The sequence below is a fragment of the Temnothorax longispinosus genome, chromosome 1, assembly GCF_030848805.1.
Source record: "Temnothorax longispinosus isolate EJ_2023e chromosome 1, Tlon_JGU_v1, whole genome shotgun sequence".
Taxonomy (NCBI): domain Eukaryota; kingdom Metazoa; phylum Arthropoda; class Insecta; order Hymenoptera; family Formicidae; genus Temnothorax; species Temnothorax longispinosus.
In genome coordinates, this window is record NC_092358.1 from 4,116,470 (window position 1) to 4,137,187 (window position 20,718).

The following is a 20,718-nucleotide window of genomic DNA, read 5'->3' on the forward strand; positions in this document are numbered from 1 at the left end:
GATAAGATTGGAAAAAAGATCCATGACTGGTAAGGTTCATCTTAAGCTTAAGTATGATTTACATACTTTGAGTATAATTATTACGAATTATGGACCTATGTCATATTCTTTCGAGAACTCTCGATACATTTTGGCAATTATAATAATATTTATACAGTCTGCTGGTACACAGATATGTCGCCAGTAAATCTGGTTGATCAACGTTTCTTCTTGTTTCATATATATGTATAAAAGATATTATGCTTTCTAAAAGAATGTCGAGACAAAGAAAAATGAATAACAGTCAACTCTATTTGAAAATAGAAGCTATTAATCGATAATAAGCGTGATTAGTGCTAATGCTTCTATAAACATTAGGTGTTTGTTGGAAATATTCTAATACCTTTTAAGATTTTAAATATAAAAATTTGTTATCTTGCTTAAGAATTTAAATAAATAATTTACAGCATATTTTTAATTTATTTAATTTTGCATTATTCCAATATAAAAAGGTGGAGGGTCTCTATAGGTTGACCTGTTTCTAGCGGATGTTGGTTAAGACCTAAGATAAGAACTAATATTTAATTTATAACTGAGAAAATGCAAAGTCTAAAATGCATTTAATCGCGATAAGCGCGTTCAGCAGACACAACTGTTGAGTTCGTCTTATCAACACTCTGCGTTGATTGGTTGGTTCTAAAAGTAAGAGCCACGACGGTCGTCTACTATTGAGCGGCTTGGTCTGCTGAACGCGACCAATGACATTCGGTACAAGCAGGACGGCCTTTAAAAATATTGCTTATACCTTTTCCTCGATACCAAATTAAATAGTATCAGATTAAATAAAATTAAATTGTGCATTATCAGATGAAACCGCGCAATTAATAGCTAATCTATATTGAATAAAATATATATTTGATAACTGTTGTAACGTAAATATTTCATTCGGCGATTAATTAATATGCTGATATATGGAACTCGGGGCTCAAGGTACAGGCAATAGGAACCGGGAATAGGAACAGAATGCATTGATACACGGCTTCCGATAGGTTGAAAATCTATATTTTGTTACGATTCCATATTTGTTTTCAAATTTCAAATTTTCAAATTTTTTCCGGAACTGCAATTTTGCGTAGTCATCCTCTGCGTTCGCTAGATGGCGCGGGAATGCCCGCAAGATACGTTTCTCGAGTCGCTTCATTCGGTAGTCGGTAGAGAGCGTTCCGTATTGTGCGCCATGTTTGTCGCGTCCGCGCTTGCCGACAAAGTAAATTTGTCAGTTGTCACAATCTACGGGAATATTAGCTCGATAGTTCCAAAAAACCGAACATTTATATACACGTAACATATATCTGACAAGTGGCTCGCGCCTTCCAGCGCCTTCGTCCTCCTCGATCCAAGATCGCGGCGTCGCGGCGTTCGTTTGTATCTCGTATCGAGAGCGTCTCGTATATGTCGGATCGAAAAGTAGCGGGCGTCGAGTCGGAGTCGTCGGAGAAACGCGGGGACACGCGGGGACTCGACGTGGAGCACGGTGTGCGTGAGCGTGTGCGGCCGACAGTAGCGACAAAGAAAAAGCAGAATCGGCCGCGCTCGATTCTTTCGCTCGCGCGATACGGCTTTTCGTAGCTGAGCTTCCCAAGCCGGGGAAATCGCCGCGCGCGGGGACCCATACGTTCCTACGGTGATTCGAGTAATCGCGTCCGCGTATTTTCGCGAATTCCGTGATTTTCCGTGCCGCCGGCACGCGCGTGCGGAATTCGTGCGGCACAGCGCGGCATAACCTAATCTCCCGGTGATCGGCGACTCGCGCGCGCGCGCGCTCGTGCGTGTGTGTGTGTGTGTGCGTGTGGCGTGTGCGCGCGTATATACATATATATATAAAACCCTTTGCATTCCCCGTCGCGCGCGACAATGGCAATGAACGAGGACCTCGGTTTCGCCGAGCTCTGCAGGCTGTGCTCGCTCAAGAGCAGCCACCAGCTGCAGATATTCGACAAGGAGAGCGAGCAGCGGCAGCTGCTGTTCAAAATACGCTCCTGCGTGCCCATCGTGGTGAGTATAGACGACACTTGCCGTGTACGCGGCCACCGCGTTGCCCGCCCGGGACCCGGGACCCGAAACGACCCGTCGTATTTCGGCCGAATTTGCCGAGGCGACGCGCGACAGATCTCGAGACGCGAGCTAGCTTTTGTGCGGGAGACCCTCTAGAAGTCTAGAATTACACCACGTGCACGAGAGATATTTCTGAACGGAGGTTCCCCTCGCGAGAGATAAAATTGTGAGTTGAATTATCGGAGCTCCCAAATTGTTAAGAAAAGGGGTATCATTAAGAATACCTGTAGGACAATTAAAATTGCCTCGCTTGATTGCATTGCACGTGCAAATGCAGAGCTTTCTGCGTTGGCGTGGTTTGTGAATTGAATAGCTCCTTGTTTTACGCTCCAATGCTCCAGTATTGAAACAATTGATACCTTGAACTTTTGTGACTAAAGATCGCAAAAAAAATAAATAAAATAGAGACTTAAGTAAGTGAATTGATCAATCAGTCGAGAATTGCCGAAAACGTATTTCTATCGTTTTTAAATTGGCTGTGATCGGTTTGCTCATTCCTTAAGTCTTACTACTTGTTTTTTTTCTATTTTCGATGACTCGTTTATTTTGTTGTATTAAGAAGAACATTTAACAATTCTACGATTAAAACATATTGATTTTCTTGATCGTTATCTTAGCACTTATTTCCTTTCGTTTCATCATGTCCTCGTAACGCAAAGCTTGGAAAAAAAAAAAATATTGAGAGTCAAGCTAAATGGCTGATTATTCCAAAGAATCCTGAAATCAGATTTACAATTTCGCCAGTTGCCATTTTAAACAGAGGAAAACACGAGATCATTTTATTACAGATAGCAAAAGAGGATGGACTGCCAAAAAATATTTGTCAGAGATGTATCTACAAGTTAGATATGTTCTACGAATTTCGTATCAACTGCTTATCCACAGAGGCAGTATTGAAGAATTATGCAGATTCCTTGAAGAACATTGTTGCGCTTAACAATCAGGCAAGTGAAATTTTCCTTTCTACGTACTAGGATTATGTTAAATTGCATAGAACTTTTAATCATAGCAAACATATGTTGTTATAATATATCGCACATGTAACAGGATTGTGTTTTATTCAGATTTTGTTTATTCACATTTGTGCAATATTACATTTGTAATATTGCGAGAATAATAATGCCCTTTGGTGTCCATGTATTGGATATTGAAATGATTTTCGATTCGGCAAAATTGGTAAAACAGTCATGGGATTTGCTTTTGCGTGGAAGAGGGAAAATAAAATTTTCGGTTTTTTTTTACGTCCAATTTCATCACAACTGACTGAGCTATTTTGTCGGTGTAGTACGAAATAGTACGAGCCTCTTCGACTTCGTAAAAACGCGCCGCAATGTCACAAAATAAAGCGATTTTATATCGGTGTAGCGTAAAAGATTTTTTAACGCAGCGCTCTCGATGTTCTTTCTCTCTTCTGCTTTCTCCTTATAATGACTTGATAATTCAGTGATACTCAGCATTTTTCCAAAAACGCTGCAACTGAATAGGTATATAAAACTAAAATGAACTTGATGAATTAATTGCCTCCGAAGGAATCAGCTACTAAAGCATCACCAATGGCGCGAGGAGTGTATCGCTAGAGATGCATATCTTTTTCTTTCTTCCGTACTCCTGGTAGCGGCAAGCTATGAAAGGACAGGGTCGGTCGGACGGGAGCACGGGTCCTGTCGGATGGTGATCACGAGGGGGTAGGGGGGAAGAGAGAGAGAGAGAGAGAGAGAGAGAGAGAGGGAACGCGCGCAGGGGCGTCACTGATCGGTAGCTAGAGGTGCTCGGGTCCCCCGCTGACCCCCCTTTCCGTGTCTGCTGCACCCGGCGGCGCGCGATCTCAATAATTCCACCCTCGCGTACGCAACGTAGACGGGCCGGCGGGAGGTGAGGAGGGATAAATAGGAGGAGAGAGAAAGGGTAAGACAGAGACAGAGAGAGAGAGAGAGAGAAAGGGTGTGTGTACGTGTGTATGTGTCTGTGTGCGAATGTACGTGTGCGACGACCGACGTCGCGACGTCTATTGATCGGCGCGTCGCGACCGCGAGACGCGTCGCGCGCACAGAAAGCGAAAGTCGTAGTACAAGTATACTCCTTTCTTCGCTGTCTCGACTGTCTCTCCCCCACTTCCCCCCCCCCCGTTTTTCTCCTATCTGCTTCTGCAACTTATTTCTCTTTCACCTGCCTGCCGCGTTCCTCCTCTCGTCACGTAACACTCCTATTTCCTTCTTAATTTCGCTGCGTTTCTTTCCTACATTTCATCTTTCTTCATCTGTCTCTTTCCTGTGCCCTTCAGTTTTATCACTCTTTTATCTTGTGCTACTTATTTATCTATTTTTACGAACGTGACGTACATTACTATTTCATTCATTTGTCACATTCATTGTCAAAAAGGATTCGTAATCGTAATACCATAATGTTAGAGTTATCACAGTCGTTTCGCGACATTCCTTATCAGTTGCATCAATTTTCTCTTAGATACATTTTTTTACAAATATGCATTTGTTCGTCATGTTCCAAAGGGTTTAGTCATAGAACACGGCATATAAATCCCATCCTCCTCTCGCTTCTCTTCTCCTCCCTTCCTTTTTATCTCTATTCGCTTCTTCTCCCAGTCTCGCGCTCTCTCTCGTTCGATCCCGGATCGCTCGATCCTCACCGCCTCCTCCCAAGCCATCCGCTCTCCCCTGCCGATTCGGCAGTCCTAGGCACAGGTGCAACGTGAGTTGCCGTGAGCTCGCGCGGCCGAGAAACCTGTTTCGAAACCCGGGATACCCCGACGAGATCGACGCAGCCTCGTTACGTGGGTGACTCTCTCCTTCTCTCTCGTCGCCGGGCGCGCTCCGGAATATCGGCGACGCGGACGGCGGCGAAGGGCAGCGCGACGAAGAGGGTCGCGAGACGACGTCCTCGTCGTCCCTCTGACGTCTCTCCGGTCTCTCCCATGAATCGCTCCCGTGTTGCGACATGTGTGTGTGCGCGCGCGCGCGTAAGTTCTACCTCCCCTTCTGCTCTCCCCCTTCTCCTAGGATCTCGCCCTCTCTCTCTCGCTCTCTCAATGTCAGTGTCAAGGTCAGCGGGCCGACGCACCGGTCGCTGCCGCCGTCGCCGCCACCACTGTTGCACCGCACACAACGGCGATGCTCCTCCTCGTGCATCCCGATATCGCTCGCTCCGCTAGTCGCGTATAATACGTATACACTGAACGAGAGAGAGAGAGAGAGAGGGAGAGAGAAAAGGGAATCGAATGGAAAGGAGGGACAGAAGCGAGAGGCACCCCCACGCGGGGCCACCCTTAACGCCGCCTCGTTGTTCCTCGTTGTCTCGCGTCTCGCGTCTCGCTTCCTCCGGTCCGGTCGACCGTTGGTTCGCCGCATTCCGGGGATATCCGCTCGGTATATCGTAACGCGTCGCGTTCGTGCGTCGTCGGTTATCCTCCAGCGCGCCGGGGCGGTCCCCTTCTCCCTTCGGGCTTTTCTTTCCTCGCCCGCATTTTTTCTTTCTCTCCCTCTCTTTCTCTCGGTCTCTCTCTCTCTCTCTCTCTCTCTCTCTCTCTCTCTCTCTCTCTTTCTCTCTTTCTTTCTTTCTGTTACATCTCCCAGCCTCCCTTCTCTCGTAGCAGCGCGACGTTACACGTCGCGAGAGAGAGTGATACACACGAATCATCGCCCCGTGCGCATATACACGTAAACACACACCTTGCGTTCCTTTCTGCCGATCGGTGGTCGGCCAGCGGGCCGGCCGACTGGGGCCGGCCCCGTTTGTCTCTCTTCCCGCTCCCGGCTCCCCCCGTCGCGTCGCTTCCCGGTCTCCTCGTCGTATTCGGCGTGCCCCCGCGCTTGCTCGCTCGCTCGCTCGCCTCCTCTTCGCTCCGTCGCTCCGCGCCGGCCAGCCGGCCGCGCGGTGCATTCCGCGGGGAGCCTCCGCTCGGCAACGTTTGTATCGCGCGTCGCTCCTCCGTCGGTGTGTGTCACCGGCTGGCTCTGCCTTACTTCTTTCTCGCCGTTCCCTCTTCCCGCCCCCGTCGTCTTCACGCACACACACACACGCATACATCGCTCCGTCTTTATCTCCGTTTCTCCTCTCTCATTGAACCTTCTCTATCTCTTTCTCTTCCTCTCTCTCTCTTCTCCCCCTTCACCTGCGGTTCCGTCTTTCTTTCCTCTCTTTCTTCTTCTCTCCCAGTCCGACGGCGAGGGAAACGTCTCCCCGGTTGTCTCGCGCTTATCCCCTCCGCGCGCCCGTCGGCTGCTTTTTTTTCGCCTCTTTGTCCTTGCATCCTCCCGCGCCGGGAATCGGCGGCGGCGGCTGCGGTGGCTGCCAGCTTCGCGGCTCTCTTCTGCCTCGTGAACCCGCGGATATTCCTCCGAACGCGTCGCGAAAAGCACGAAAACGCAACGTACAAAGCTTTTTGCGCGTAAAGAGCCTCGCGAACGTGCATGTCAGTGTTAACGTTTGTACAGTGAACTGTCCCGCCGAAGCGTGCCGGTTATCATCGCTCTAGTACATCCGGAGTAATCTGATTGTGTGAGTCTCTCAACCCCCCGAAAATAAACATCAGCTTCGCGTCATCGTTATTGCTACTTTACGTAGTTTACCGAGCTACTGCATCGGTGTTGTGATTAAAAAATCTGGGTCGCGCGATATTTTTTGGGGGAAAAATCCGTTTCCCTCCGGTCGTAGGTGTTCTCCTGGCCCTTCGATTCCCGGAGCCCAACGGTCGTCTTTGGAACGTGGACTCCGTTAGTGCGTGGTAAGCGCGTCCAAAAAGACGGGCGCCCGTTTCTTTCGTGAGAACGATCGACTCGCGCGATGGCTTCTTTCTCTCTCTCTCTCTCTCTTTCTCTCTCTCTGTTTCTCTCTCTCTACTTCCGGAACGTCTCTTGCTCACCAATCGTTATTGCGCGATATATATATTTTTTAGATTACTTTAGATTATTTTAGTACATTTAGAAAGTTGCAGAAACGCAGAAATGATTCTTGTCCTTTTATCGTAAATTACAATTGTATTAATAGTCCATTGGCAGTGAGCAGGATTGAGCGCGAAAGAATAATTGACCGACAGATTACGATGACGATTATTTGGAGCATTCTCCAGAGTCACTTCCCTAACGCGCGCGATAGCTTTCCTCATTGTTCTTTCCTCCGAGAGACCTTGACGGAGCATTAGCGTATACGCTGGCGCCGGGAGGGAGATGCTAGGATCCGGATGATAGGATTATTACATGAGAAAAAAAATTTGAAACATGACTGATATATTTCTAGACCATTACACGAAAGAAAAATATCGTTGATAATATCAAATAATTACTTCACAATGAGCGTTTTAAAAGAAGAGCAATAATATAGGCGATAATAGCGATACGAGCTAACAATAAGTACTCTCAGAACATTGCATTGTTATTATCGATTATTATTAATAGATTATGACCAAGTATGGAACTGTATAACAGGAAAAAACAATCTTATTCTGTAGCAATTTTTGAATAATTTTATTTTACGTTATTTTTTGTCTGCAACAATAGTATTTCAATCGCTTTCGTAAGAGAACTCCGGGCTACGAAGTATACGCACGGATTTCCGGATCTTCGTAAAGCCATCTTTGATGCGCCGTTCTCGTGTCAGACGACGGTTTGACGCCATAGAAAGGACGATACATAATCGAGACACGCCGAGTATTCGTGTCTCCGTTATGAACTTGCATTCGTAATTACATTTTGAAATAAATTAACATTTTGAATGACGTTAAATCTGTTTATTTAGAAAATATACAGCTATATTTTAACGAGTTACATGCCGTATCGATAGGAAAAGAAAATGAAGTGAGTTTGACGAAAGTTATCTATCTCGTTAGAGTTTTGCGAAGTTGATCGAGAGCCACGTGGCGTTCGTCGCGTTGTTAAATAAATAAGGATTAATTATTGCACTACGTGTGATCAATTAACGGTTTTAATTTAGAATACGGACAAGGACAAGATGTCAAACGGCGGGCAACAGCAGCAGCACGCGAGTTACGCGGAAGCGCATACTGCGGCACACGCGGCACTGCAGCAGCACATGGCACAGCAGGCCGCTCAGGCGAGGTCTCTGGCTGGACCTCACGCGGCCCCGCAGCCACCGAATCCCACGTTCACCTTGCCAGACGACGGGCTCGGCTACGATGATGGAGTAAGAGTTCTGCGGTCTATTGGAACATGGTACGTAAAGGGTGCTTTGATCGGTTCTTTCTTAAAGCATCGCTTTCTAGAAGCGAGATCTTCCATCATAAATATTCTCGAGTCATCGCTCGATTATAATTTTTAAAATATATAAATGTTTCTGCGTGAAATATCTGACAATCTACCTTCATAAAAGAGAAATATTGCAAAAAAAGGAATGCTCCCTAAAACACTTTCTATAATGTCCTTACATTAAAATCTTATTTTGCTACGCTTATTTTATAGCTATGTGATTGCTTTCTGCATTAAATTTCGCATAATTATATTTTAATTGGTCTCCAAGCTAAAGATATTGCAATATGATCATTGGTTCTTATTTCACAGGTCATCGGATTACTCTGCTGCGATGCGTCCCAGTATGATGCCAGCATTTCCAGGAACGGACCAACAATTTGGAAGTAGAGCACCGGCAGTAAATCAACCATTACGGACAACGACGGCAAACAGCGTGAATGTTCGTCCGGGATCTGTTTCGAAAGCGACCAACACTGGCGAGCCAACGACGAAGGCGTTTGCTTGCTCTGTGTGTGGCAAGGGGCTCGCTCGTAAAGATAAACTTGTCATACACATGCGTATACATACTGGGGAGAAGCCATATTCTTGTGAGGTGTGCGGTAAGTATGAAAATCATATAGAATACATTCTACCATTAGATACAAATTATTTTGAATCGCAGATCATCTTCCTTTAAAAGGAAGCAATGAATAAAGAGTCCGATACATGTTGCAGGTAAAGCGTTTGCGCGTCGAGACAAATTGGTCATCCATATGAACAAACTCAGACATAAACCTGGCGTTTCGCCTCTGTCAGCGCCTACCACACCAAGATCGGATCAACATCAACAGCAGCAACAGCAGCAGCAGCAGCAACAGCAGCAAGCGCAACAGCAACAGCCATCTCGTCAAGATAGCATTCATAAACTGAAGGAGGAGCCAGTGAGTTGGGCCTGCGAGCTGTGCGGACGATCACTCGCTACCAGAGAGGAATGGACAACACATGCTCGGTTAATATTTCTTTATTTTCAACATTAATATACTTGTATTTTAATTTAACGTTTTCTACAATTAATTTTACTCAATTGCAGGTCTCATTTGGTTGAAGGAACTGTGCCGCCACAACACGCCGCTGCGTATTTCCCAGGATCTGTCCAACCGGCGCAATCCTATACCACCGAGAGGAATTTTTGCTTAATGTGTCGCGCAGACTTCACAGATAAGGCCGAATTTTTGTTCCATATACGTACGCACTGCGAGCACGGGCAACAGTCGGGTGGTAAACAAAGCGGCGGAGATGCTGCGACGGCTGAGCTCATTGCCAGAGGACTCGTTGATCCTAATGGATTATGCAGCTAGAATTACTCTTTTCCCTGTCACTACGTACCGTCGATTTGTGTCTTACCATAGTACAAGTTTTCTGCTCTATTCCGATCAGAAACTTTCGCATAGGGTGTCATGCATATTGTGATTGTAATGATATATATACCAACTTATCGATAATAGATACACAGTAGCATATTTGATAACGATAATTAATAACGAGTAGCAATGTTAGTACAATACCCATGATAGATTAATTTGATAATTCCGTGCAACTGTGATTATTTTCTAATATATTTTTATTAGAGCCTTTTGCACATGATAGAAGAGGGTCATTTATGACTAAGGACATAATCTCGAAGATAAACGAATTTTATATATTAGGTTTGATCATTCCCTTATACGTTTTACAAATTACTGGAAAAGTTTATCTAATATTTCTTAAGAAGATAACAGTCTTGGCAAGTTTATTTCACAAAAGATTATTAAAGAAGTAGCAATTTACGCACTTTGTAATAAATACATATCAGAACAGAGTTACGTAGAATTATTTTCAGGAATACACTACTGTGTATCTTGACACAAGATAAGATTACATTATTGAGAAGAAGAAATTTTAAGTATTGACATGATACTGACTTGACTTATGGTAAGAATGTGCACTATTATGTCAGTATTTAAAAGCTATTACTTAATAGTATACGTTCCTACATAGCTAGCTTCCTGCTATTTGTAGGTACTAGAAGACCTATTCTGTAACTTTTTAACATATAAGTTTTATTCACGTTATAGATACAGTAATTCAGTCGCGCTTGTTTTAATTTTTTCAAAATTCTGCATTTGAATATGTTTTGTTTAATGAATGTATTTTATTTAATATTTTTCTCTTTAATTAGGCTTGAGTCTGTTTTTTCAATTTTATAGCGCCTCTTCCGAGGCTTATTGTCTTGTGAGCATTCATTTTTGTTTTATCGTGGATAGGCTACTAACCTTGCCCACGAACTCTTCTCTTTTACTCGGGCTTGGGACTGGCAGTGTTGACTCCTGAGTGTTATCACTCTTTCGTCACACAGGCGAAGTAAACAAAAATGTATTTTATATTAAAAGAATATATTTTTAATATTTGAACATGACTGACAATGTAAATAATTATTAATATTCTTTACTAATGAATATAGCAAGACTGGAGTGCAATTGGATTGTTATTATGTCTGGAGACTGTAATCAGAGACTGGTCATCAGGCGATTTCTTAAAATTCTGCGAGAGAGAATGATATAAGAGAAAGAGAAAGCGATATACATTCATATTGCTTTCTCATATATCTCATATATATCTCATATATATATATATATATATCTTATATATATATATATATATATCTCATATATATATATATATATATATATATATATATATATCATATATATATATATATCTCATATATATCTCATATATCTCATATATCTTTCTCATATATCTCTTTCTTTTTCTTTCTCTTATTTTTGAAGAAAAATGGCGGATCAATCAAAAGTGACTCCCTTATTTCCAGTCTCTGATTAGGTCTCTAATTATGTATATATAGCGTGAATAAAGCCTAACAGTAACCATATAGTTGCATAAAACATGCATAAAAAGACCGATTAATGATATATGACATTAAGGATATACCATATATTGTTGTATCATAGAGTTAGATTTAAATAGTTACAGTTAGAAAGTTACAAAGTGGGCCTGTAATAGCATGTATTCTCTGATGTACAGGTTTGTTCTCAATGCTATTATATTTTTTTATATGTATATGTATGTTTTCAACTGCAACGTTATAATTTAGAGAATTTATTATTTTGATAGCATATCGTTCTCTTTGATCTAGATTTTAATATCAATGAGGATGAATTGTGTGCCGTTTACAGATCTGATTTTGGAAAATTAATTATGTCTTATACAGAATGATTCATCTAATTTGATTAGCTTAAATTACTCTTTAACTATTCCTTACATAAACAAATTTTGAAACAAAAGTTGATAGTGTGATTTTAAAAGACATGTACATTTTATAGTCAGTTATATATTTTATATCGGAATACAATTTTATATATATAAAGATCAAGTTATTTAAAAAATTATGTATATAATAATTTATTTTGAGAAAATAAAAATAACAGATTTTTAATTTCTATACGACATCATCTAAGTTGTCAAATTCGATGAATTATCTTGTGTAATTTTACTATACTTGTCAGTCACTCGTTGACTATTCGCTTACATGTGTTGATATATGTTAAATCGTTATCTAGCGATTTGTAGTATACTTTTGGCGGAATTTTATGAACTTGTAAAGACAGTGGGTTCGAATACATTGTCAACTTATATACCAAATATGGGTCCCTGCAGTGCGTAAATATCAGCGATGGTCGTATATCTAAAAACAAAGCTTTCGCTAAAAAAAAAGTTTGAAATGACAAACTTTAATTTGAAGTGTTTCGAATTTCTCCAATTTTTATTTACATTTCTCGAAGAATTTCTTATAATAAGCATATGTTTTTTTATTACATTTTTTATTACACATGTGCTAAAAAATTTAATATCTATTATTAGTCGATTTTTAGTGCAAGTAAAATTTTTTTTATTAATGTTTTTTACTACGGTACGATTATTCCTTATTGTTACGATCATCCTTGAAATCTCAAGTATCAGCATGTACTTAATCAAGGACGTTCGAGATTTAAACTTAGTTATTACGAATATTGACGATGCATGGTAAAGACTTTCTCGTATGATTAATCATGAATCATTTATGATATCTTACACGTGTGTATTTCCATCATGGAAAAATATGAAGAAAGTTTATATTTTTTTAATTTTTCTCTTGCGGTATATCTAGATCTCGGATAATTTATTCATTGTTTTATCGGGAAAGAGACATATACACGAATATACGTATTATTCGCATCGGGAAATTAGCGACAATAATCGAGTTCCAATTTTTCGTTGGAAACTGAAATATGCTCGTCAACATATTTGGCAGAGACTCTCAGGCGTCTTAATGTGAATTTGCATTGTGAACAAACTATATCTTCCAGAAAGAAGCCGATAGGATTCGCTTGTTACAGCGCTTAAAGCTTCCTCTCGTCTCCCTAGAATAGTTTTCTAAGATAAGCCAGTAAAAAATGCGCTAAGAGAAACGCGAAACTGCCGTGCCTCCTGCCCCCACGTACAAATCCGCTTCCGAGTTGTTTTCCATTCGACGGTCGCTTCATGGGACGACCGTGCCTCTGCGATGATATAAAAATCAAAAGTCGGAGCCTAACGCTGAGCGTATATTTTGTGTAACGTAACATTTACAACTATGTCACTAGAGGTATAATCACCGCGACAATAGCGACTATCTTAGACTATCGTACCGCATGACAATTACATCGGGAATATCCCGAGTTTCGACCCGAACTTATATTTTTAGCGTAGTGAGATTAGTGAATAGCATTGCCCGCCGCGAGGCCAATTTTTTTTTTTACTATACGACGCTCGTCCGCATCGCGCGCGGCCGTATTGTCTTGTCGCGCGTGTTGAGACGAAAGCGCAGTCAGATTTAGATCAATGCCTTCGGAGTCAACCACTGTTTGCAGTTTAGGGGATAAATAATTAACATTCGCCTACAGATCGGTCGTGAGCAGGACTAACGTTAGTAGCGTTCGATAGAGAACATTAGGAATACTTGAACAAATAGCATTCTCCACGTGGGAATGAAACAACGCAGGTCGATTACACGCTTCGATTGTATATCGTTCAATGTAAGCGTGAGAGTGTATGCACAGTCATTGTAACTTGGATTTCTTTACGAAGATTTTTTTTTCATACAAAAGAAAGGAAGAAAGAGTAAAACGAAAAGAAGGAAAAAGCGACGCGTTCAAGTAAACGCGATACGTAAACGCGTTCTCGTTGAGGATTTGGAAGAATACGACGCATAGTGCCTTTTCTCTGGGACTTATTCACACCATCGTCATCATTTTGAAATTCACGTGTTGGGGAGGCACACCGGCATAAATAAAACATTGACATAAGTTAGTTACTTAGGTAAGACGGCGTTTAGTTTCGTTTTTTCGTCCTTCTGTTACGAGGAGAGTGAACGTTCGATGCCACACTGCCTCTACAGCAGCTGTTTTTAGACTACTTTTATACTGTTGATGTCACGCGCAGCTAATCAGAGTCTGTATATTACTGCCATAATTATATACGGAACGAAATGTATACTCAATATACCTTTATAAATAAAACACGACCAAAAAAAGAAGACCCAAGTCGCACTTATTGCCGTCGTGTTCGATGGATATTAATCTCTCTGCGCGTAAGATTTAATCGAGGACAAACTGATGTCGCACACGTTACGACGTGGCAACGGTAAAATCGGTAATACCGTCAATTCGAACGACAATAACGTTGTAACGCGTTTTCTCGGGCGACAATGTCGGGGTGACCTGAAATATCACGGGCGTGCAATTTCTTTCTGCCCACCTTTCGGTTGCCGAGTTCCTGCTCGGATGCAGGCGGTTCGCCTTGCCCGGATCGCGCCGCGCCCGTGTTACGGGCCAACAATAATAATGGCCAGCGAACCGGCTCGACTTCGTTGCATTTTTATTTCCTCGCCCTTGCCGACCCCTGCCTCCTCGCGCGAGCGATGGCGTGGTGCATTCGCATTATCACTCGCGAGCCTGGATAATAAGATAATCGCTCCTTTGTCCCTCCGTTTCTTCCGTTTCTGCCGGTAATTCGTCGTCTTTCATGGAATAAGATACAAAGATGAAGCGCTATTTTTGTGATATTTTATAGCGGATAGTCCCATTTAAATATATACGTATCGACTTTTCAAATTAATTTCAATAAAGAGCATTTTTATTAAAATATTATTAACTATTTTATGTCGCTCATAAAATTAAAGAGATGGAAACGAGTCTTTTTAATCTTTTAACCTGGAAAAATTATCTTTATTTGTTCTCGAAGTCAAACTTTTTCTATTATAATAATCGTATTAAATAAATTTAATTACAATTGTGAATTGAATCAAGATAGAATAAATACATTTCTAATACATGCGTTTCTCGCATAAATATACATATATGTATATCGGGCGTATCCCACATTTTCTTCGGTATCGTGGGATTCTCAGTTGCAACATCATGGAGAACGCAAAGGTTACCGGATGAAAGTAAGCCGACCCCATGAAGCATGTGATTGTGCATGCATTTGTACGGGAAATTGCTATGCAAGGTACATCGGGCATTCCACGAACGATCGAGACGAAAATTATTCGATTCTGTGCAGTTCCGATGTTTTATTTTTCAGACGCAAAAAACTGGACATAATGTAGAAGAGAGAAGAAGCTCTTGCGAGAATATATTTTAATACACTTTACGAACAATGTTACGACAATGTCATTGATGATTAATATTTAAAAACTCATAATTATTATTTAGATTTTTAACAATCGAGCACATTAAGTTTAAAATTAATTTAAAACATGAAATAAAAACAAAAATAAATGTTGACTATGATTTTGAACAAAAGTGATAATTTTTTGCACAAGATTCTTTTCTAGTTATTAATTTTCTTTATTAATTAACTTTTAGTTAATAATTTTCTTGAGACTCAACCACGTTTTTATTTCAAGATTTGGATTTTTTAAGTAATGGCGGGTCGTGTTCTTTAAAGACCCGAAATAACACGTTATTAAAATAAAAACTTCGTTAATTTCATCACGGATACGTCACCGCTTTTCACATCGTAAACTCGCGTGCCACTCAACTCTTGCTGAACGTATAGGAGAAGCCGTCGGGGGTCCGATTGAAGCTGAGTTTTCCCGGCGGATAAAAATTGCGGGGCGCCGGCGTCGTTATCGCGTTGTATTGCGGTGCGGGCGCGGGCGCGAGCGCGGGGCGAAGTGGAGGCTGATAGTGCGGCTGATAACTCGGTGGCGCGTACGAGGATATACTTTGCAACTCCGAGGGATAATGATAGCGAGGCAGCGGCGGCGGCGGCGGCGGCTGCGGTCGGTACTGGTGCTGCGGTTGAGGCCGCGGTTGAGGCTGCGGTTGATAAACGACAGGTTGCGGTTCGTAATCCGGTTGATAGCGCCGCGGATACTGCTGAGGGGCTGGCGATGCGTAACTCGGGGGTTGGTAATCCGGCGGATTATATTGCGCCAGTGGTACATACTCCGGCTGCGGTGGCACCTGCGGGGGTGCGCTGGGAATGTGATCCCCGGTCGCCTGCGAGACAAAAAGTTGCGGCTTAACTTAAAACTCTATTAAAATTAATGAGATAGGATTGAGTAAAATTGAGCTTCATATTATGATTAATTTGGCAGTAAACTAATGAATTTGTTAGGCTCTTCAATTATTAATCTATAATCTTTTCTGAAATATTTATATAAAATATTTATATAAAAATCAATGAATTATAGCATCATAAAATTAAATTATAAAAATTTACCAAAAATAAATTATAAAAAGTTATAAATTTAGCGTCATATAATAATATAATTAATGAACAAAATTAATTAGCAAGCAAATGTGCAACTCTGCGTACTTGGAACCCGTTCTTTCCGGCCGTGTAAGTCACAGTGCGCCTTTGTCCGGTTGGATCGATGTACGAGTATGATCCACGTCGATTACCCTCTACATCGCTTTCCTCCTTAAATTCCACTCCGTCTTCCTGAGAGTAGGCGGCGCCGAATGTGCCATCACCCGCGAGATAACGAGCGTCGCTCAAAATCGCCGCCTGATGCGGCGATTGATAATAAGACTCTTGACTGGAGACACCGATGATGATACCCAACAGAATAATCTATGTACGTGATAAAATAAAATTTGAATACTTACAGACAAATTTTTTAGTCCGACGAATTGGAATATCTGAGAAATATCTAAGAGCTACAACTGCTACAAGGCATAAAATATTTCTGTTTCTTATTTAACATATGTATACGTTTTATGACATTGCGTAATTATTTTCTGGTATATTTTATTAATTTTAACTTTATATATAGAATTACATTATAGTTTAAAGGAGTGATTTGACGAGAACGATTTAAGACTAAACACTTACGACTACGGCGGGCATGTTGAAGGAATAATCGATCCTTATGCAGCGGGAAGCGCAACAGTGCTCCCAGAAGTCGATGAGAGGGGCGTTTTATACGACGTGTTGGCTCAGGGCAACCCGGCGAAGAGGCCTTGATGGGCAACCCGCGCGTCCCAGTCCCGGATCACATTGGTCTTCCACCACGCCCTGCGAACGATTTCAGTACAAGTTTCTAATCCTCGTACATTACTTCACCGTGTGATAACTTAGGCTGACATTTCGCTTAGGAAACCGAGCATTCCGCTCGTACAGTTTCGACGAAGTTTTCAAAAATTCCTCGTTAATTTTAACTTGCTCGAATATCTCTGTTGAGATTTGAGAATCGATCGTAACAAAAGTGTCATTTTTTTTAATTAATGTACTTTTACAACTCAAACAAAGTGCATTTCTACAGAAATGCATTTGTAATTTATGTATTTCTTTTATCGGGCTTTTCAAAGAATATTTGTGGAATTATGTAAATTATTTTTCAACTGTCGACAGTGTCCTCGACGGTGTAAATCTTCTTTACATTTTTATTCTTCCAAAATTAAAATAGTATAAGCGAAATTGTGCTTTGTTATTTTCTGTTTTCAAATTTAAATTATGCAGGCAGGTACAGATTAAGATTAGAGATTAAACAATCAACCAATATATATTTAAAAAACGCGATGAAATCAATATCAAAACGTTGATATAGCTGTTACAGATAATATTTTCATTAACTTTCGGGAACATTGGAAGATTATGGTCATTTTCATCACTATATTTGCTCTTTTTTCATTAGGCGACAATTTAAATAATAGATTATTTAAATAATTAAAAAGAGAAGAGAACAATATAAAGTAGAAATGCTAATATCGTGTGTAATGAACACGACGTTTGAACAAAACGTTTTAATAAAAAAAGAATCATTATCAATTCAAATAGCTATAATATATATCAATTTTACAAATGCATTGAACCGACAAGTTCCGAGGTCAAAGAAACAGAAAAGCCTGGGTGCGCGCTCTCAGGAATTTCTCGCTGACAACTCGCAATGCCGAGGACTCAATCCTGAGGTCTTTCGCCTGTACACTACAGTAGATTATGTACCGACTTTACCGAACGCTGTTACCGACTTCCAATGGATTATCGGAGGCATAACGGCAATCGTGCGGAAGCTTGGGGCATTCTTCGGGGTTGGCGTCGCGCGCGATCCTTGAAATTACTTTTCCTTCCTGTCGTCGGGGTATCAAAAAGTACTCGTCGAAAAACAAGATCATTGCCCCCTCACTCGCCGTAGTAACCATGATCATCGATTTCACTCGCGAACCCGCGATGTTACGATCGCGGTAATGAGTTCTTATGCCCATTACCGCATCGCCAAATTGGAATCGACGGCGCGAGACTCCGGGAAAATCAAGCCGACTTTAATTGCCTCGGCGCGCATATATTAATCGCGGCGTAATACTTCGTATACTCCGTTCGCGTTTCCGTTTTCCTTAATAACTCGATAAGTATGGCGAAAGCGCGCGGATCTCATTGCTCTCGGCCTCGAGCTATCAAACATTTTTCTCGTTTACGATTATTTCTGCATCTCGCAATCGCAGGCGCGGCGCGGCGCGGCGCAAACGTACGGATTATAAAACTCCTCCGACGGGGCAATGGATATCCTGTTTCGCTTTTTTACTCGTCGATTACTCCAAATGCGCGATTTTCCTGTATTTCCGATTTTTGTGGCCTTTTTTTATCTTTATCATCGACGTCTTGTTTTGACTTAAATGGATAATTTAATTAAAAACTTTCTATATGGGACATTTTGTGGAAGTAAATTGTAGTAAATTAATTAATGCGTGAGGTTTATTGAGTGCAGTGAAGTACTACATATCGTGTCGGTCGAGATACCGCGTATCGCGGACATCGTTCGAACGGAAGGAAGTCATGCATTTCTACATTCGCCTGGGTGAAATAAGTTCCCGAGATACCGCGATATCAGGCGCCACAGACGCAGATCTTCCCAGTCGATCGGCCGAGAATAATCGACTTTCTCCGCCCGCTTCCTCCTGTCAAATCCTTCTTTTTTTTTCTCTCCTCTCTCGCCGATCTTACCTTTCGAATCTTATCGCGGCTGCGTGTTTTTCATCATCTACATCCGCACATGCGGATCAACGTAGGTTGACGCCCGTTCGAAGTGTCGCAACGCAACGTTCGTTTGTAACTTGGGAAATTGCCGTTAATTCGAAACGAGATTCGTCAAGGAAGGCCGTTTTACGAGATTTTCATGGTTTCGCTTAAACCGCGCGTTTCCTTGTCCAATCTCTCTACCCGACGATTGTTCATGATAATCTTACACATGTATCCGGTATTCCTTTATTCGGCCCATTAATAAATTACTTCGACGCTGAACGGCTTCTCGGAAAAATTGTTTGGCAATCGGAGATTCAATTGCCAGGTGAAAAAATTCTATTTTCAGGATAAGATTATACAGAAGGAAACCATATATCTTATTTCAACATTTGAACTGCTAAAAGGATTAATGCAATGCAACGTCCGCTATTCATTTCTTACTCGGTACCAGTAATGTAAACATAAAACTTTTATATTATCCGTACACCGCATACACGAAAAAGCAGCAGGATACGCTAGGCACTTATAGGGTTTTAATTTACGCGGTTTAATACGTCAATGAGTTAAGTTGGAAGATAATGATCGTTGTTCACGAGCGGTTGCGTTGCACTCTCATCGCATTAGTGGCTCGCGAGCGTCACGCGGCCGCGTAATTATCTCGTCGTACGCGAGCGGTTTTCTTTTCGCGCGCGGTAATAAAGCCAGCGCGGTCCATTATCTTACGGAATTTATAGATCCGAGCTAAGTAGATCCCCTGGTTTTTTTTTCCTTCCACTGCTTTTCACCCCTTTCATTTCGTCCGACTTGGCGGAGCGCTATAGATTGCCTCGCCTGACGCAAATTGGTAATGTTTAGCGCACGCCAGACCGTTTGCGCGTCGTAAATTTAATTATATGCAACGCATAGAGACAGTGTAGTTACATACAACATAGTTTATTTTTTTCCAGCATGCCTCGGCCGTTTAACTAAAAAGATCCGCGTTGCTTTGACTCACGTCATCGGAGATTCTTGTATTCCATGTTATAATTCAGTTTAGTCAATCTTTAAATGCATAAAACTTTATGTTAGACAAATTGAAATATGATTAATGAAATAAAATTATAAAAAAGTAATAAAATTAATAAAAAAATAAGCTTATCTTGATATTAATATTTTTCTGGAAAATTAAAGAAACAATGTATAGAGTTTCAATGTATATAATTGCACTTACTCTGCTTGGTAAAATTTATTAATCAGTTGGAAATTTATTTTATTTTAAATTCTTTTCCTTATAACTTTTTTATTCTATTTTTATTGCTATGGAATTATATTAATTATTACTTCGCATCGTTAAATACAAGGAAATACTCGAAACTAGATTCTTAGGCCTTTTGATTCCTTTTTTGCTTCAATGCAATCACATGTAATCGCAATAAGAATTATTACGAGCATTTGCTCTACCACATAGCGCGCTTTCTTCTCGTCTTTACTCCTCATTTGAGACAACTTAAGCGCATACGCGAACCTTACCGGCTCCGGTTTAGCGCTCTGAAACGCGAATTCAGCTAAAAAAACACCGCGCCAATGTTTCTTATTACGTCATCGTAGCCTCGTTAAAATCCTCGGGATCGCATGGAGCCTAACGATTTCACCATTCCAGCTCCTAAAGTTTAAAAAATCGCTTCCGAGAACGTGAAGTTGAACGCTTCAACCCTTCCTGCTACTTTAATCTTTCTGACCTGAGAGAAAACAATCCATATAAGTATTGCACGTTTTTATTTTCTTAAATTTCTATTTACACTTTAGAAAACATTAACTATATGTCAAATTATACTTTAAATACTGCTTTTATTCATTAAAATCTTTTATTAAAATCTGCTCTATATAATTATTTCATTTG

The 20,718-nt window shown here is 41.2% G+C and overlaps 2 protein-coding genes across 2 annotated transcripts; one reads left to right on the forward strand and one right to left on the reverse strand.

Moving 5' to 3' along the window:
* The first annotated feature begins 1,278 nt into the window (after nt 1-1,278).
* LOC139808947 (uncharacterized) lies at nt 1,279-13,611 on the forward strand. The gene is made up of 6 exons (XM_071771494.1): nt 1,279-2,034; nt 2,883-3,038; nt 8,038-8,276; nt 8,622-8,911; nt 9,027-9,300; nt 9,382-13,611. The coding sequence occupies exons 1-6, from the start codon at nt 1,894-1,896 to the stop codon at nt 9,647-9,649; spliced, it is 1,368 nt and encodes a 455-aa protein (XP_071627595.1). The 5' UTR covers nt 1,279-1,893; the 3' UTR covers nt 9,650-13,611.
* An 854-nt stretch (nt 13,612-14,465) lies between these two features.
* On the reverse strand, nt 14,466-20,658 carry LOC139808961 (cuticular protein 19). The gene is made up of 3 exons (XM_071771520.1): nt 16,716-20,658; nt 16,197-16,454; nt 14,466-15,877 (listed from the first exon to the last, which is right to left on the reverse strand). Exons 1-3 carry the CDS (start codon nt 16,728-16,730, stop codon nt 15,410-15,412), a joined length of 741 nt encoding a protein of 246 aa, XP_071627621.1. The 5' UTR covers nt 16,731-20,658; the 3' UTR covers nt 14,466-15,409.
* Between the last annotated feature and the right edge of the window lie 60 nt (nt 20,659-20,718).

What these genes read in the sequence shown, in the direction of transcription:
- LOC139808947 (XM_071771494.1), top strand. Translation starts at nt 1,894, where the DNA reads ATGGCAATGAACGAGGACCTCGGTTTCGCCGAGCTCTGCAGGCTGTGC. An exon ending in TTGTTGCGCTTAACAATCAG is followed by an intron (nt 3,039 to 8,037) that starts GCAAGTGAAATT and finishes GTTTTAATTTAG; the next exon opens with AATACGGACAAGGACAAGAT. An exon ending in CTGCGGTCTATTGGAACATG is followed by an intron (nt 8,277 to 8,621) that starts GTACGTAAAGGG and finishes CTTATTTCACAG; the next exon opens with GTCATCGGATTACTCTGCTG.
- LOC139808961 (XM_071771520.1), bottom strand. An exon ending in CCGGAAAGAACGGGTTCCAA is followed by an intron (nt 15,878 to 16,196) that starts GTACGCAGAGTT and finishes TTTGTCTCGCAG; the next exon opens with GCGACCGGGGATCACATTCC.